The sequence below is a fragment of the Nothoprocta perdicaria genome, unplaced genomic scaffold (assembly GCF_003342845.1).
Source record: "Nothoprocta perdicaria isolate Ctin4 unplaced genomic scaffold, notPer1 scaffold_3, whole genome shotgun sequence".
Taxonomy (NCBI): domain Eukaryota; kingdom Metazoa; phylum Chordata; class Aves; order Tinamiformes; family Tinamidae; genus Nothoprocta; species Nothoprocta perdicaria.
The window spans coordinates 5,873,829-5,892,393 of NW_020455532.1; the positions used below are offsets into that span (position 1 = coordinate 5,873,829).

The 18,565-nt window shown below is 40.9% G+C and overlaps 2 protein-coding genes across 4 annotated transcripts; one reads left to right on the forward strand and one right to left on the reverse strand.

Moving 5' to 3' along the window:
* Positions 1-6,618: 6,618 nt before the first annotated feature.
* Positions 6,619-12,768, reverse strand: DPM1 (dolichyl-phosphate mannosyltransferase subunit 1, catalytic). Its single transcript, XM_026041961.1, has 9 exons — positions 12,664-12,768; positions 12,490-12,589; positions 12,222-12,255; positions 11,384-11,460; positions 11,255-11,280; positions 10,626-10,721; positions 9,865-9,933; positions 9,427-9,541; positions 6,619-7,709 (listed from the first exon to the last, which is right to left on the reverse strand). The coding sequence occupies exons 1-9, from the start codon at positions 12,765-12,767 to the stop codon at positions 7,605-7,607; spliced, it is 726 nt and encodes a 241-aa protein (XP_025897746.1). The 5' UTR covers position 12,768; the 3' UTR covers positions 6,619-7,604.
* A 131-nt stretch (positions 12,769-12,899) lies between these two features.
* Positions 12,900-17,589, forward strand: MOCS3 (molybdenum cofactor synthesis 3). Of its 3 annotated transcripts, none has more exons than XM_026041959.1 (4): positions 12,900-14,808; positions 14,898-14,978; positions 16,563-16,661; positions 17,198-17,333. In XM_026041959.1, exon 1 carries the CDS (start codon positions 12,900-12,902, stop codon positions 14,283-14,285), a length of 1,386 nt encoding a protein of 461 aa, XP_025897744.1. In that variant the 3' UTR covers positions 14,286-14,808; positions 14,898-14,978; positions 16,563-16,661; positions 17,198-17,333. The 3 variants fall into 3 exon arrangements, 2 of the variants coding, with proteins under 2 accessions (XP_025897744.1, XP_025897745.1); XM_026041960.1 differs by having other exon boundaries at positions 17,201-17,333; XR_003249841.1 differs by lacking the exons at positions 12,900-14,808; positions 14,898-14,978 and adding an exon at positions 17,457-17,589 and having other exon boundaries at positions 16,106-16,661; positions 17,198-17,351.
* The last annotated feature ends 976 nt before the right edge of the window (positions 17,590-18,565 follow it).

Sequence of the window (18,565 nt, forward strand, 5' to 3'; positions counted from 1 at the left end):
GTCCCCGAGCCACGGGAGGGGCCGCCGGGCCGGGCCGGGCCTGTGCCGAGCCCGGCTCCGTGCTCCGCACAGGCCCGGCCCGCGGCCTCGCGGGGCTGCAGGCCGCACGGCGCCCGCGCCACCCGGGCGGCCAGCGGGGCGCTCGGCAGGGCTCCGCCGACCCCCTCCAGGGCCTCCGAGTCCGGCGGAACCGGGAGCCGCTCCRCGCTTGTCACTGCCTTCAAATCGCACGTATTTTGCCGTGTATTTCCATGGTAACTTCACCTCGGTGGTCTAAGACTCAATAAGTCATTAAATGTCTTGGAAGTCACATCTTTTACAATAGAATGGAAATGCAGAAAACTGAGTGTCAGCTGCAAAACGCGAGGGACGCGTCTGTGCTGCAGCCTGGAAGCGGCTCCTGGGACGCAAAGTCCCGTGCGATGCGTGTGGAACGAGCCGCAGCTCCGGAAAGCCAAGGAGGCTGCTCCAGGTTCGGTACAGAGCTCGTGCGCCTTGCAAAAGTAGGTTTATTTGATGGTGCAATTATGAAAATGCGTTGGAAAACAGTTAAATCAGTACCGTATTCAGAAGCTACTGGCTAAATTGAAGACCACTTGAGCTGGCTTGATTGCAGTAGATTAAGGTACACAACTGCAAAGAAGCCTCAGGATCCTTGTATTTCAAAGAATTTTTTAGCTCTTTACCAATGGTAACATTTTAGCAATCACTTATAGATACTGCATTATAACACGCGCTTTTATTCTCCTAGCTCGTCTCTTACTGATCAGACCTATGGTTTCTTTTTCAAGTTAATTAAAGTCTTAGAAGAAAGGGAGGTTCGTGCAGCCCTTTCAGTGCAGTGTTGCTACCTGAACTCTTCTTCTTGCAGGAAGACAAGAACAGAGCACGATGAGCAACAATTTAAAAAGCTTTAGAGGGGAGAATGTAACTTCTGCAGTCACCTGCTCTGCTGGGAGCTGTAAGTCCATACTTTGGGTTGTTCAGAAAAAAACCAAACTGAGAGAATGAATAGTAGTAACGGGACAGAGAAATAGGAATCAGCAAGGAATGATTGAGATTGGAGACTGCAGTCTCTTCTGGGGCCATTGGTTATACCTAGGAGTTGAGCGAGGCTGGAAAGGGTGTCCCATGCAACTGAYTGAATGTGACACCACCATAGTTTAGGGCTCTGCTGTGGATTTATTACACGTAGAACATAAATTTCTGCTTTGACTTGTCTCAGTTGAAAACCGAGCTGCAGTACAGATACAAAAATCACTCTTTGTAGGGATTTTAGTGGTGTTTTATGTTGTGAAAAACAAAAGCAAGTGTCTCCCTATGAAAAGGCTAACACCAGAGATAATTTTGTGAAGTTTAGAAAGCTTTTTTAGAAATTGTTATTGGCATTTAGGCAGTGCAGTCAGCTTTAACAGCAAATATACAGCATCAGCAGAGAAACAAATCCCTGACCCATGGAACTTCCATTCTGAAGGTTGAATATTTACTAGAAAAAGCATATGGTGAGAAGTGTCTGAAGGCTTGTGGAGCTAAGTTTCATAGAGCAGGATAAAATAATTGGAAAGAGAAGTCAGATGGGAGAGATACATGACATGAAAATATGTGCAAAAGATACAACAGCATGCGCTGAAATGGCTGGACTCCAAGTAGGAGAACCAGACAGGCTCTTGGAGATCTTATGGACGTAAAAACCAGTAATTTGGGATCTTGCTGTAATTTCTTGCGAGTTACCAAAAGGGCATTCAGGCTGGGCTGGCAGCAAGAACAGGCAAAGAGAAGATTTCTCCAACCGCTTCCCCCACGTCCACCAAGACCAGGGGTTTTCCAGTGGGGAACTGCTTTCCAGCTCCTAGGTGATGGTGGTTCCTAGTCCAGAATTAAGGTCAAAACGGTACAGAAAACAATTTGGTAAGAGTTTAGAGGTGGAAATTCATTGTGAGAGCAAATTAAATCTGATGTGGACAGAAGAGAGGAGCACCAGAAGGCAGAAGTACTCAGTGCACAGGATGCGAACTCAGGCAAAGTTTTTCTTTTAATGCAAAGGGGAGAAGGAAAGCAGATGAGAAAGAAAATGTAGCAGAAGTTGCGTGAATGGGAACCCCTGCCTGCTTTGGGGTGAAATCTGCAGGAAATGGTCTGAAAAGATTTTGGGGAGGATGGGACAGTGTTACTAGAAGGCAGTCCCCAAAGGAAGGACAAGATCCTGCTCTCATGTAGTTCAGTGGGAGTTTTCCTACTGACTTGCACCATGGGACGGTAGTTACAGGTGGCCAGCTAGAACAGGAGGAGGGTGAGAATAACAGTTTGCTTTAGGAGATTGATTTTAAAGATAGTATCCAAGAGCTGGGGAAGGAGGAATAAAGTCTTGAGGCCATTTGTGTGCTCTGTGTATGAAGTGAGGTGTATGAAATGAAAGAAAAGTGTGTGATAATAATTTTAATACACTCTTCTGCCAGGGATATGGGGTTTGTTTCTCAAGACAGATTATGGCAACTGGAAAATCAGTGAAATCAGAGCATTGTAAGAGACTTAAAGCTTCAGAGCAGAGGGGAGACAATCAGCATTTCCAGGCTGCACGGGTATATATGGAGGTGTTTTGTGCTACAGATTTAGGTCAAAATTGTGCCCACATTTACAATTGTGCCAGTTAAACAAGAATAGTATGTTTGTTGTTTTTTTATTCAGATGCAAAATAATGCAAGACAACTATTAATGGTTCTAGACACCCAACATAATTAATTATATAATAACTACAATGATGTTAATCCTCAGCAGAATTAAGATCACTGGTCTCACAGGAACCCAAYAGGGTATCAGCTGTTTTGCCATTTAGACACTCACTCATCTGCCAGCCACCCCCAAGCTCCTTCCATGAAGACAACTTTGACAAAAGCCACCAGGAAGGAACCAAATTCAGCCTGGATTAAGATCAGTGTAGGGAAGATGCATCCCTTCCACAGGGAACCCTTCTTTTCTGCTAGCTTTTTAAGAAAAAAAATCAGAGCAGAGATTGAGCCAGTCTCTGCTTAGAGCTGCATATGAGATTTGCTTTGCTGGTTGGGAAAACTTGGGAGGAGGTTTGATCCCTTGGTCTGGCCAGTTAGAAGTTTATCTGTTGTAACCAACACTCACATTCTGCTTAGAAGCAGGYCAGCCAAGGACCCTGTCCTCCCAGGTGGGAGCTGCTCTGCTTTGACACTCTGTTCCTTTCGTGGGTAGACTTGAAGGCTTCCATATTGCCAACACTTTCAGAAGCACCAAATTCAGATCGAGGATTTTCTTAAGGAAAGGCAGTGAATAAAAAGCCTTATTATAAAAAACACCTAAGACTTAATTTAAGTATTTCAATAACTAACCATTTTCAGATGAACAGCTTTTCTTGTTTTACCTTCCCTACATTGAAGCTCTAACACCAAATAGGTAATATAATTATTTTGACAGGATCAACCCGTCAAAAAGCCTGACATATGTCCCCTTGCAAGGGCAAATGGAAGGGAAAGCTGGATGGAAAATGAGAGCTCACTAGACACACTTCAGTCCTGACATGAAGTTCACCATGTGCTAAGGTAAGTTCAGGTACTTTCTTCGTTAGAGTAATTAGAGGTACCTTAGAGGTAATACTAGAGAAATGCCATAAAACAAAGATAAGGTTTGATAAGCAATCCTCTTGTTTACGTACACACTATTCGTATTGATCCTAACGCAGAGATTTGCCTACAACTCAGGAATGCTGAGCATTTAAAAACTGTTGCTGAAATCATCGATGTGTTGAACAGAAGGCAATCTGTCATTTCATTCAGTTGTGCCAAGATTTCAAGCCATGCTTACACTGGGAATCTTGACAGACCCATAACTAAATACTATTGATTAACCATCACTGTGTTTTTATTGTTGTTATGCAGAAGGTTGTGCAACCTTCTGTTGGCTTCCCACACAGTCTACTGGAATATATTATTATTATATTGCTTATATTGGCAGCTAGACATATCTTTATTGCAGGCGCAGATTAAAATTACAGTATTTACACGCAGGTGTTATTGTTTTATTTTTAGCTTAATGATATAATTCACAGGGTCAACACATGATACAGACTACAAACATATGAAGAAAAAATCAAGAAAGGTGGAATAACTTTTTAAATCATACACTTGAAAGGATATCTTCTGTAGAACTATCTGCCAGTAGGAAGACTCGAGACATTAAATAATGCCAAGAATTATTATTTGAAGCCTTCAACAAATAATATTATCTTTATCTAACAAGGTTTCCTACCCAATGTTTCTGAATAGATGTTAAGAATTTATTTTCTAAACAACTTAAAATGTCAACATCAGTTGTCAGCAAAAACAAGATTTGCAAAGCCAGCAGATGGAGTAAGAGAACTTTTCACTTTTTTTCTAGCATCTAAAAGTAATTGGATGTTTGTAGGGCTCTATATTTAAATGAACAAACAAACAAAAAAAGCTGAAGCCATCTCCCTCGTTCCTCAGATTAGACAGCTCTCCAGCCCTGAGACCCMAGACTGAGATCTTTGAATCTTGTTTTGATTTTTGGCAGCCCCCTGTAACATCTTTTATCTCCCAGCTGGGGCTTCAGACTGCCTGGCAAAAGCTTCATGCTCTGTGGCCAGTGTTGAGTCATTTAGCATGGCTCCGACTAGGAATCCCTGTTTAGAATTACTCAAACACTACACAGGGTGCAATTACCTCACCTAGATCAAGGATGATCTTCAAATCCACGACTAAGCCTGATGTAAGGCTTTTCACCCCTCACACTGGTGTAAAATGCAAGTTACCTTCTTCCCTTTCCTCATTAAGCATTCCCAACCTAAGCTATCCATGATATATTCTGATTTTAGCCAGGAGGGAATTAAAGCTCCTGTTCTTGCCAAATGACAGAGTGCTTGCAGGCACAGATTCCTAAGAAATTGTAATAGGGAAAGCATAAAACATTAGCAGAGTATTTGTGCATTCATTGCAAATGAATATGGATGTAATTGGCTGTAATTTAATAAAGCTTATGTAAGTGCAACTGTAATACCAAAGACATAAAATGAGAGCTTTGCTTCCCTGCAATATTGTAACACAGTTAAGAAGGAAACTGAAAAATAAAGTGACTGAAAAATAAAGTAGCAGTGACTGCTACCGTCACTGTATTCCGCTACTAACATTTTGAGAACAGCAAGGTATGACATGGCTTCTGTCTGGGGAAATTAGAAAAACAGGACTGAGGATTAGCTGGATCTAAAAATATATAGGAAAGGAGAATTGGCAAACAAATAGGGAACTTTTTAGACAATAGATTTAAATAAAAATAGTTTACATAATGTGAAGTTGTTGAACTAATTTTTAAAGGTTGTTATAGAGGCCAAAACTATAAATGGACTCAAAAAGCCTTATGGACTCAGACAAACCCTTAGAAAGCCAAAAGCCATTAAATGCCCAGACCTTGATGCCTGGCTCTTGTTGGTACATTTGAGGAAAAATCATATTAGCCCTGTTTATTACTTGCTTTTGTTCTGCATCCATTGTTGAGCACTGTAAGAGACAGCGTGGCCATCCTTACATAACTTCCTTTTTCCATTATAAGCCATTCTTTCCTTACACTATATATTCTTTAAATTTGTAACTTTATGCAAAGTTTATATAGTTCATCTTCAAATGTAAAAAAAAAAWTCTTATTTTAAAGAAGTTGACATAAATTCAAKTAACTCAGTTTATATGAATAAAACTCAGAAATAGCTTAAATGGCACTTAATGAAGGGTATTTTTATCCCACAATTTGGTAAGAGATAGTAGCTTTATCTAAAGAAGTACATCTAGTAGAGCTCTGAGCACAAGTTACAATATTACTGATTTTTTCTTCACATTTTTTATCTAYCACAGCTATTATAGCCATGCATGCAAGAGAAAGGGTCACAGAGAACATTTAATTTTGAGCTTGATTTTGCAGGATTTCTYATTTAGAGAACACACTGAGTGCTGGAGTGGCTCTGTGTTGCAGCATCCAAGCTCTCAAAACCAGAGAATACATTAGCCACTTCAATGGGGAAACAAATTGGAAAGAAAGTACTGCAGACAGAGACAAGGGGAAGGATGAAGGGAGAGGTTATTTACAACAGTTTTGGATCAGAGATTCTGAATTTGTAATCAAATTACAGCAGCAGTCTAATTGCCTGTGCTAATTGCACACTTGCACTGTGGCAAGTCAGTATACAAGTAGGAGCTACTACCAAGTCAAACTTGCAGAAAGGAACTTTTAAAATTGCATTTAACATCCATGGCATTTGCATTCTCTTTTTTAAAGAATATAAAGTCTTTCTGAAAGAAAAAAAAAAAACACAAACAGATGGTTTCAAGGATATATATTGTGACATACCACATTTCTAATGCAGCAGTGTTGTATCTGAGAGTTTTTTAAATAAATTACCTAGAATATCTTAGTATATACAGAACCCTAAACAAAAATTATATTACTACTTCAATTTTTTGTTCTTTGAAGTTTGTTGTTAATCTTTTTTTCATACTCTTGTTTGGGCTAATCAAGATATAGTGTTAATGTAAAAATATTTTTAATAACTTTTTTCCCCATTACATACATTTTTCATACATCATGACAAAACAAGAAAGGGTACAAACAATTACTGTTGAAGTAAAAGCAGCTGCATTTGCCCATGTGAAACACTCTTGACCCTTCTCTGTTTTAAAGATTTAGCAGCTGGATCTCAAGAATCTGTCCTTATTAAGATTTAATTATAATAGCTCTTTTTAAGAATTAAACATCTATACATTATAAAGTGCATGTTGWCAATATMATACACTGGCTTCAAAAAAGTTGTTTGTTCATGAACTTTATAGTTTAACTATCTCAGTAGAACTAAAACTAATATCCTGATGAGCGGTGGTGACATTCACTTAGTTGCCCGAGTCTCATGATTTCTGTCTTATTCCATGCTGTACTGAGTGCCTCTTTCTACATACAGCCTGATGCAATGAAGAATTTATTTTAATTGCTTATAGCTAGGTTGACCTCAAAACTATCATGTTTTTCTCCATTACGTATTCTAGTAAATGGTTTTCAGTAGTACAGGTACAAGCTTTCCTAGTTTTTGCAGAAATATGCCTGTGTGTTATATTAATATACATGTATATATTTGTTTAAGAAGGAAAGGGAACGGGTACACATATTGAAAATCTTCTCTCCAAACTACAGTACAAAGATAAGACTAATTCTCTATTTTTATTGTCCTTGCTTTTCTTTATTTCAAAATGACCTTTAACTCCTGATGAATAATGATTCTCTTCTAAATGCAAACGATCATTTAGGTCTATTTAAAAACAAAACAACAACAACCCCTCTCCCCCCCAAAAATAGCACACAACATTAATCTTTATTTTGACTAGTTTAACATACAGTTTATTTATTCTGCAGAGTGTATTCTGCAATACAGTATCTTTGCTCTGTTATTGTTAATCCATTTAATTGTTAATTTGCAGTGAATCTTCTGGTAACCAGACAAATTATCAAGCTTCTGCTACAACGTATTAGAAATGACACATATCTTAGAAAAACATTTTCCAAAAAAGTTAATTTGGGATAAACCATCATGTCGTAGCAAACAAGGTAAAGAGTCCCTTTAAAAAGGAGACTATTTCATTGCCTCCCAGTTTAGATTCTCCATAGAAACGGTCCACAAATGAGATGGGAACCTGTTGAAATAAGCAAAACTATTTTAAGATCCGAGATTCAATAATCAGAAATTCTGTAAACAAAAGCAGTCTTTGAACTTGGCTTGCTTTAAGGATGCCCTAGAGCTGGAAAGCACTGAGAGTATTGGTTTTCTCACCTTTAAACATGACCTAAAGGCAATACTGAGTGGCTGGTTACTACACCAATTTGAGTAAACTATTCTCAATAGTATCATAACTGCACTAAAAACCTCGAGGCTCAAAATTAACCTTTTATTTCCTCTTTAAATTCACTACTTTTGAGTCAGTGCCTCTAGAAGGCAGTGTCCTTGGCTACCTTGAAAAAGCATCCTGCTCAACCTCGCCACTAACTAGAAGACATATCTGAATATGGCAGTTAATATATGTGCATGTTTACAAGTCATACCTACCTCTGTAGTTCTTAACCATTTTACAGATTATAAAAGACAGTTTGAAATATTAATTTTGATTTTATTATGTGCTTATACTGTATAGATGATGTACACACTACTCCAAAATGTTAGAAACATACAGCTTTTCAGTAACCTGAGCAAATACTTTAGCAGCTCGCTCTGACCATACTGTATTAGAACATTCGAGACTTCAGTATATGTTTGTGTGTGAAATTAAAGACACTTCAGGGACTAGAATTAAAAAATAGGAACAAAACTGCATTTGCAAATGTCATTAAAAATCTGGCTGAGACATCTGCTGGAATTTGCAACCAGAAATCAGCTGGCAAGTGGAACACATAAGCTGTGCCAGGACTGAGGATTTCTCCTAACTCAAAGCAGATCGATCTATGGTAGAACAGAAGCCAGGACATTTGGCAACAAGAAAATACCTAGAAATGCATAGACTTGCTGCTAGAATGGCTCTGGCTGTCTTACAAGGATCCCTTTGATGATTCTTAAAAGCGTCCTAGCAGCTAGGGAGAGCTAAGGGACATGAACACAAATCACTGAAGACCCAGACAGAGTAGGATGTCAGAAATGGCACTTTCTGACTAGTAATGAATGAGGAGTTTATATCTAATTGGGTAAAAGATACCTAATCTTCCCCAGTACTGGAATTAACCCCTTGCACAGTTGCTGCACTCTGCACTTCTTGCATAAGAGATATCATAAAGATACCAGCAAGAATGATTCAATGAAATCGGAGAGGCAGAAATCAAGACTGCAGAGAGTATAGGATGAAAAAATACTGTGTGGAGTTTTTCTTTAATGGCTGTATTAATATAGAGTGTTTATATTCATATAGAGAGTTTAGAAATGGAAAGGTGTGTTAGCTGGCAAGCTGGGGAAGAATGAAGAAATGAGTGGCAGAGGACRAGAAATGAGGAATAGGTTACTGGAGACAGTAAAATAATCTGACAAGAACAAGAATTAAAAGATATCTGTACAGTAAAGGGGAAAGAAAAGGTACAAAGCAGGTTCATGGCATATTTTGACTTTTTTTTTTTTTCCTCCCTGTTGAGGAGCATGGTAGTGTCTTATTAAGAAGAGGAGGAGGAAAAGATGCAAGAAGCATTTTACATGTGGTGGAATCAATGATATGTCATTTGGCTAAGGTGAAAGAGGTGGAGTTCAACATGTGTAATTTCCTTAAATTGATTTGAAAATCCCTCTTGAAGGCAGTCAGAATTTTCTAGGCTCCCAGTAATCTCCATGTACATTTAAATGAAAACACAATACACTTATCAATACTTTTACTATACCTCTCCAATAGTATATCCTAACTGTCTAGCCCGAACAATCATCTCCATCTGGAAGACGTATCCTTTAGAAACACATTTTTCCACCAGTTTCTGTAAGACTTCTTTTCTGTATAACCTGYAAATGATTACAAAGAAATTGAAACTTACGGCATAATTTTTGAATTTCAGAGATCAAGACTGCATGGCTTGGTATCTTATAGTGATAAAAAAAAAAAAACCCACACACTGTAAGGGATTACAGTTAAAAACTTCATTAACAAAGTTGTAGAAATAACAGCTCTTGCAATTTAATCTACAATTTCTTACTCCCACCTAAAACAAATTCCATAGTCCTCAGTAAAAGAGGTGTTCTCTCATTCCCTCTTTTTTTTTTTTTTGTTGTCATTTAACAGTTTCTTGATCTCTAGTAAACCTTACGCTTGCAAACCAGATCCATACCTGAAACTCCCAGTTAAGTCAGATGCTCCTGGTCTCAGCAAAACCTGAGTTAAAAAATTGGCACCACGACTGTGAAAGGAAACACAAACATCAGAATTACTTAGTATACAATTCAGAAGGATCAAGCAGTTTCTGGAAAATAAGTAATCATCATCATACTAGCCAAAAAAGAAATCTCTGATTCCTCATTATGAAACAATTATATTCCTAATATATTCCCAATACTAGATTTGATTTGGGAATGTTCATCTTAAAGGCAACCCCCAAATTTTTGTTTTGCAAAGACAGATCATTACACAGATTAATGAACTTCTCTGTGAAGGAAAGAACAGTGATTCTTAGAAAACAGATTTACAATTTTGCTGATATTTTAAAATTGGGGAAAGTGTCATATTCTCTGCTCGTATTCTATTCTTCCTATGATGAAGCCAAAGGGCTATCTCAAAAGGATACTCTCCAGATTTGTCCACTCTTACACACAATTTCACCAAACTGGTCATATTAAGTTATTTCTTAATGTTTAACTAAAGAATTTGCCAATTATTCATTGCAATCAATTCTATTATTTAATATAGCTTTGCAATAACAATAGCATTCATTAAAGACTTTGTTCATATCACACAGAATGGCAATTTAAATAACTGTAATATTCCTGGAGGTGAATTGATAGCGTTGTAATTTATTGTTTGATTCTGTACTTGAAAGCCTTAAAAACTTCTAAACAACAAATTTAAGTGCAAACAACATGAAAAAAYACTAACCTGATTAATTTTCTTTTCAAGTCCCAGCCATATACTCCTCCATTTCCTTTGTATCTTGTCCCAGATACAATATCAAAATTTCCTTCTTTCTGCTTCCTGCCAGAAGTTGTTTTTATAGCATAAGAAATAGTATAATATAAAATATAGATTTAAATATTTAATTTACACAAATGCATAGTAACAAAAAATAATAAGCCTGGAACTACCCTCAGCATACCATGCCTGAGTGCTGCAGAACCTTACCCAAAGATTACAAACAAACAAACAAAAAAAGCAACAAMAAMAAAAAAAATCTTTATTCARTCAGTATCCATACAGACACACACACTAAACGTCCCTTAAGATTAGAAGGTGCTATTTAAATATATGGCTTTGAAAGCAGAACAACCAGTAAAGAAAGAAGTACTTTGCAAACATACCATTTGTTTCTTTAAACTTAGGGAACTTGGTTCAAACTAGGAAGTACTATGTTCTGGATTACTTGGAATAAATCTAATGAGGTCCAATAACTTCAATTCTTGCCAGTTGTCTTACTGCACTTAAACAGCTGTACAATAATATAAAGCTTGCAAATACTACTACAAAATGATAAACGCTCAGAAGTCACTCATATTAAAATTGGCACTCACCTCATAAACTCTGCAATAAATTTAGGCTAAAATAGAAAGAATTAATAAAATTTTATTAATAAAAGAGAAGTGTGGGGGAGAAGTCAATTATAGCATTTGAAAAATACAATACATAAAATACAAACATACATGGTGAGAAAGGTCAGCATCCATAATAACAATAAAATTCCCAGTGGCGTGTTTCATTCCATGGATATAAGCAGTGCCTAAGAAAAACAGTATAGAAATAATTTCCATCACTATTTTAACRAATGTAGTCTTCTAGACAGCCTGCATTTACATTTAAAAATCTCTAAATGATACTAGAAAAGGATTASCTAAATACACTTTTAAAACCACGTTTGAATTGTCAAATGTAACATTATTTTTCTTTTCCTCTGTGATTTCAGCACTAGATTTTATAAATGCAAACTTTGGCATCTCTACTGCAATGAAAATAACTACAGAAAAATGACTTAATAAGTGGGTCACCATTTGAAATAACATTTCCAGTAGTGCCATAAGTAATTATGAGCCAAATAAAAATGAAAACAGAACACAGGCAACAAAATAGCATCCAAAAATAATGGAGAAAATTAAGATGCCCATTTTAATGCATAGCTTTGAAAAAATGGCTTTTTAAACTCAAGATTTACTAGTAGTAGCATTAGGTATTTTGCAATATTACAGTATTACTCAGTAACACTGGTCATTCAAACAAGAATCAAAAGTTTTCTTAATTTAAGCTTGTGATTCGGTTATTTGGGAGGGGAGCAGGGAAGAAACATCAACAGGAAAGCGCAATCGTACAGAACGACAGGGAGCACAGTGTGCAGGTCTGAACCTGCAGGAAACTTCCTATAAATTCACTGTGACTTTGTGCTGTTTTTAAGTTTGCTTGTGAATTTTGCTGCAGAGCTACTTCTAATTCCGAGCTTTATTACGCTTCCTCTGGTGCTTTATACACCAAGAGTTAATAAGTACTTACCCAGGCCCAGCTTTTTTGCTCGAGGTCTTAGAAGCTGCAGGATATAGTAAAATATACACATATTACATTTTTAATTACTTAACAAATTTTAATTGCAACATTCTATACCGTCAGGGTATAAAATATCYTAAGATACTTTGTATGCATTATTTCAGTATTTTAAGCATTATTTTATGTGTAGTTAGTTCTTTATGTATTATTGAAGTATTCCTCCACGACCGCCCGGGGGTCTCGGGGCAGGCCCGGGCGCCCCGTCCCGCTCACTCACGATCTTATCCGGCCCGTAGATGTCCACCAGCTGCTCCGCCACCTCCTGCGTCCCGTCGGGGCTGCCGTCGTCTATCACGATGATCTCGAAGTCGTGGCCGCTGCAACGGGGGTTATTGGGACATGAGCCCGGGGGAGGCCGGGCGGGCGCGCCCCGCGGCGGCGGCGCCGGTACCTGTCCTGGAAGCTGCGCACCAGCAGCCACACGACGAGCGGCAGGTTCTCGCGCTCGTTGTACGTGGGCAGCAGCACCGACACCTTGTCGGCGGCGGCGGCCATGGCGGCGGCGCGCGCCTCCCGGAAGCGGCGCGGGGCGGAGCGCGCGGCAGCCAATGGGCGCGCGCGCCTGCGCCGGGGCGGCGGGGGCGGCGGCGGAAGCGGCGGCGGAAGCGGCGCGCGGACATGGCGGCCATGGCGGGCGGCGTGGAGGCGGCGCGGCTGCGCGCGGAGATCGCGCGGCGCGAGCAGGAGCTGCGCGGGCTGCGCGAGCGGCTGGACGAGCTGCTGGCGGCGCCGCCAGAGCCCCCCGGCGCCGCCGCCGCCGCCATCCCGCGCGAGCTGCCGCCGCTGGCGCCGCCGGCCGCGCTCAGCCCCGCCGCCATCCTGCGCTACAGCCGGCAGCTCGTGCTGCCCGAGCTGGGCGTGCGCGGGCAGCTGCGCCTGGGCCGCTGCTCCGTGCTCGTCGTGGGCTGCGGCGGGCTGGGCTGCCCGCTGGCGCAGTACGTGGCGGCGGCCGGCGTGGGCCGCCTGGGGCTGCTGGACCACGACGTGGTGGAGACCAGCAACCTGCACCGGCAGGTGCTGCACGGCGAGGCGGCGCGCGGGCTGCCCAAGGCCGTGTCGGCGGCGGCCGCGCTGCGGCTGCTCAACTCGGCCGTGCACTACGTGCCCTACTGCGGGGCGCTGGGCCCGCGCGACGCGCTGGCCCTCGTGCGGCAGTACGACGTGGTGGCCGACTGCTCCGACAACGTCCCCACGCGCTACCTGGTCAACGACGCCTGCGTGCTGGCCGGGAAGCCGCTGGTGTCYGGCAGCGCCCTGCGCATGGAGGGGCAGCTCGTCGTGTACAACTACCAGGGCGGGCCCTGCTACCGCTGCCTCTTCCCCGCGCCGCCGCCGCCGCACACGGTGACCAACTGCGCCGACGGCGGCGTGCTGGGCGTCGTGCCCGGCGTCGTGGGCTGCCTGCAGGCCCTCGAGGTGCTCAAGATCGCCTCGGGGATGGGCTCCTCCTTGGGGCAGACCATGCTGGTCTTCGACGGCCGCGAGGGCCGGTTCCGCAGCATCAGGCTGCGAGGCAGGAGGCYGGACTGCGCGGTCTGCGGGGACAACCCGTCCGTCACCTGCCTGCAGGATTACGAAGCCTTTTGTGGCTCYTCTGCGACGGACAAATGTCGGACCTTGTATCTGCTGCCCAGTAAGGACAGGGTGTCTGTAGAGGAATACAAAAAAGTGTTGGATGAGCAGGTTCCTCATGTGCTCTTAGATGTTCGTCCGCAGGTAGAAGTGGATATTTGTCGACTGGCACATGCAATCCATGTTCCTTTGARTAAATTGGAAGAAAAAGATGAAGAATGTCTGAAATATTTAGAAAAAAGAATCTGTGAAGAAAAGCAGGGGGCTAATGGCAAAGCAGCTTTTCCTGTGTATGTTGTTTGCAAATTAGGAAATGACTCCCAGAAGGCTGTAAAAATTCTGCAAGAGTTGCCTGTCCAGGAGCTTGTGATAGCTAAAGATATTAAAGGGGGACTTATGGCTTGGGCCACTAAAATTGACCCAACGTTTCCTCAGTATTAGCAATTTACATATTGCTGGAAAAGAAAGAATATTCACTGTAGATACTGTTTGGTTTCATGTTCTCTGTGTAATTGCTCTATGGATAAAATGGGGAGCTTGAAATGCCATGTTGCCTTTTTTCATGGTAGTTTGTTTTAAAAATATGTCATCTGTCTTTGTAGCTGTTTAGGTTCTGTCTTTATAAAAATATGAAGTCATGAATGGCAATGGAAGTATGTTTCTTGGTTATTATTTAATCGCGAAACTTGGACAAGTTACTTAATGGAAAACGGAGAATTCCTTCTGATTAGCAGTTGCAGTCTAGAGAGAGTCAAAGCACCAGAGCAGTGTTGGAAGTTCTTACCCAGTCCCATGTGTAACAGTGCACGCTGATTTAAAAGAAACTGCTGCYAATCTCAAGCTATGTGATAAGGAATTGCCAAGAAAACGTTCCTGCCAACAAGATTGCTTTGACCAGCATCTTTTTCTGTCGTCTCTTGGAGTATTGTATATTTATGAAAAAGTGCTCGCTACCGGCAGCAAAGTAAGGGTGGTTCTGTTGACATAATGACAGGAAAAGTGGAGTGGGGCGAAAGCCAAACTTCGGGTTTGTGCGGGGTTTCTCTGCTGCAGGGCTGCGCTTTTTTGATCCCTGTCTGGCTCAGGAAGGCAGCTGGAAGCTGAAGGATTTTTAAAGTTCCAAGTACAAGAAATGTAAGTGTAGTTGCTCACGTTGATGTTGATTGCATGGTCATACAGCCAGTCTGTCTGAGTTGTGGGGTTTGTGAAAGCAGTGCCCACAGGCTTAAAAACTGAGCAAAGGGACTTAAGAAGCCATCCAGCCTTTGCTTGTTGATCAGCAACAAATGTATTCAGCAACCTGTATAGGGAGAGTGAAGTTAACTCTTAATAGGACAAATTTTAGCACTGAAAGATTGTAAATTGCATAGAAAGCACTCTGTAAAAGTTTGGGAGCTTTCAGAGATTGGTAGGTAAAGGATTTTTGATAAGGATGATAGAAATGATCTGCTCTGATCTGCTGTGTTTGAACTTCTCACGTATGTGGTTCTGTGGGAGAGCTTCACAAATCAGGGACTAAACTGTACAACTGTTTTGTCCAATTTCATCTGATTGCTATTTTCAAGCAAGGCAAATCCAGCAGGTCTGTCTTTCAGGCAAGTCTAAAAGGCAGCYTCAAAAATTTACGTTCTCCAGTAAGCCAAATTCCTCTTCATTTTGATGGCAGGAGTCCCTCTCTTACCTGAAAACTGCAACAAATTCTGCACTGACAGAATTTCCTTAATCCAGCTGTTTGGTATAACAATCCATTTGGGCAGTATCCAAAAATAGTTTTCAAGTTAGTATAGCAAAATTTTTGTTGTCATGATTGTATCTTTATTATTATCCTCTTTGTAAGTATAGTTTGTAGTAAAAACAGTTCAAAACTACATGCTGGATTYTTAAAGTGCTGCAAGCATGAGTGTTTATTTCATATGAAAGCTCTAGGTTTTCGTTTTTAAAACTATGTCAGAGAAAAATTTTAAGGTTGTTTGCTAGGTGGCACTGCAAGTTTATAAACCAAATCATTCTTGTGGTTACAAAAGATGCAATCCAGCCTTAGTAAGGACTGAGGTTCCTTCACAAAAAACTTTTGCTATGCAATTAAACAATACAGAATAAAACTAGGGCAATTTAATAACAAGTACTGCATATATTATATATATTTTAAAAGAAATAGTTTCTGTAGGGTAACTTTCAGAGTATGTGTTTCTAAGTTTTTTTTTCTCATGCCTCTTGAAGGGCTTTTGCAGCTCATTGTGCAAATGGAAATTTGTACAAAAGGTTATTAGAAGCATTGGCAAAAAAATCGGTATAGCTCTTAAATCTGCTAAGAATCAGTACTTATATCTGTTGTTACTTGATAGTAACAAAAAACATGTTGAATGCTGTAAGAGGAAAGATTTCTCTTCACAGATAAATAAGGTTATAAAGAGGTTTACTGTATGTGGACACCAGATATATAACAGGATTTCTTTCTGAATTACAAAATATTTGTATTTTCAAGTCAGCTATTATCAAAACTTTTAGTAAGTTCATTTACAAAAAGAACAGGTAGCTGTATGTTAATTTACATATTCGCAGTAGCTAATTACTACTTGCCTTGATTCTTACTGACAAAACCTGCACTGGCCAATTTCATTTGTGTAAAAACTGGAATCTTATTAACATCCTGGCAGCATCCTTGCTGCAGGACWCATTAAGCTGCTGAGTTTTATTTTACTATGTTTTTGTCTAAAGATCCTCTGCTAGGGCCCACTGATGTCTGTGGAAAAACTGTGACTTATTTGGAAGAGTTTTAGAGCAGCATCTGAACAAGGAATTGCTTTTTCTTCTGAAGTGAGTATRTGTTCAACCCCTGCTCCTTTCTGTATGACATGAGAGGCTGCTGTCTTTAAGTGATCACTTAATACTAATAAAAGGTGGCAGGTCTTTCTTGTGGGAGAAGGCAAATGGATTGACCTAGGGCAGGCCACATTTACKTGAGTTTGTCTAAGAGCTCTCATCCAGAGGAGACAAAAGGCAGAATATTATAATCTCTGTCTGCACTGCCAAACCCTTTTGGTGTTTTTCAGACAGAACAATTACCTTGTAAAATGCCTTACAGCTTCTGTAATGGGCTGTCATGTAAATGTAAAGAACTTAAATAACATTGCTGGTTAGAAAAACAAATAATGTTAAACACAAAGCTTAAAAAGGAATCTGCTGGCTTCGCTTTTTATTTCTGCCGGAGGCAGAGAGGTGTTTTTTTGAAAGTTTCTGGGGCAAAGTTTCGGGAGGTTGTTTCCAGTTACTTGTTTAATAAAGTGAAAATTTGCTGCCTGTGGGCGGGTGATTTCTCAGACAGTGAATATGCACAATGTTACCTGTTCTAGCAGCCTCAGAGCTATGAATCATTTTAATGAATGCAAAACAAGATGAAGCTTCTCACTCCCTGTTGTGGTGAAAAGCCCTCACAGCGGGGGAGCTTGCAGCTTTGCTACTGAAAGCAAACCYCATCTCACATCCCGGCTTGCTGTGCTTGCTCAGGTAAGGTAGCCTCTTTTGTGATTGAAGACTCGTTTATGCTCTGAAGCAGTTGACAAATAAAAAGCAAGAACATCTTTTCTTATGGCTTGTTTTCTCCCTTCTCAGGCAGATCCATTCCAGAGTGAAGGAAGCATCACTCACCTCAGCAGGTTACTTCAAAGCTTGGACACATGTTGAATGACCGAGGTGGAGCCAAGTCAGCCTGCAAAAAAAAAACCCTGAACTTGATAAGTACAAATTGTGCTGCTTTGTTTCGTTGCAGGACCTCAGCCCTGCTTGAGCAGTTTTGAAGTGGCCAATTTGAACTGGGTGGAGCTGAGTTGCCGAAGCAGTGTAGAGGCTGGGAGAGGAGGCAGGTTGCCATCCAGTGCTGGCTGGAGACCAGCTGCCTTCACCAGGAGCAGTACCAGACCTTTGCATTTCCACTGGGCGTCACCCAGACATCAATTTGCTCCTACACCAAGGCTACCAAACGAGTAAAATACTAGTATGTATCAGAGTGACAAAATTTGGAATATGCTTAGGAAACACTTAGGTAATGGCCACAAGCTGAAGCATAAGAAGTTCCGTCTCCAGGTGAGGAGCAACTTCTTTACTGTTAGGGTGACAGAGCAGTGGAACAGGCTGCCCAGGGAGGTTGTRRAGTCTCCTACTCTGGAGGTCTTCAAAACCCGCCTGGATGCCACCCTGTGCCACATGCTGTAGGTGTGCCTGCTTGAGCAGGAAGGTTGGACTAGATGATCTGTAGAGGTCCCTTCCAACCTTAAATATTCTGTGAATCTGTGAACACTAATGTAAACCATAGGGGGGAAAAAAGTGTATCTCTATGCACAGAGTGGTTTGTGGTATGGACCATCTGTGGTTTGTTGTGCTATTGTTTAAATATACTTGCTCCCCTGCTTACCTTATGTTGTGTCTTGGAGCTCTTTGGGAGGAAGATAAATGCAGCTCAAGGAAAGCAGCAGAATACCTTAGACCTATGGTTAGGGAAGAGACTGGGATAAAGATTTCCCAGGGCTATCTCYTAGAATAACTCTGACCTGTCCAAAAGAGTAATGATTTCATGAATAAAGCAAAAGACAAGAAATCCAGAATTTCTGCTTGGTTCTACTTGTATTCTTGGGCAGGACACTTTCTCCGGTTTCTGTCTGCTGTGAGTTATTACTCTGGTGATGGGATCCAAGAGAAGTCTTTTTTATTTTATTTTTTTTTCT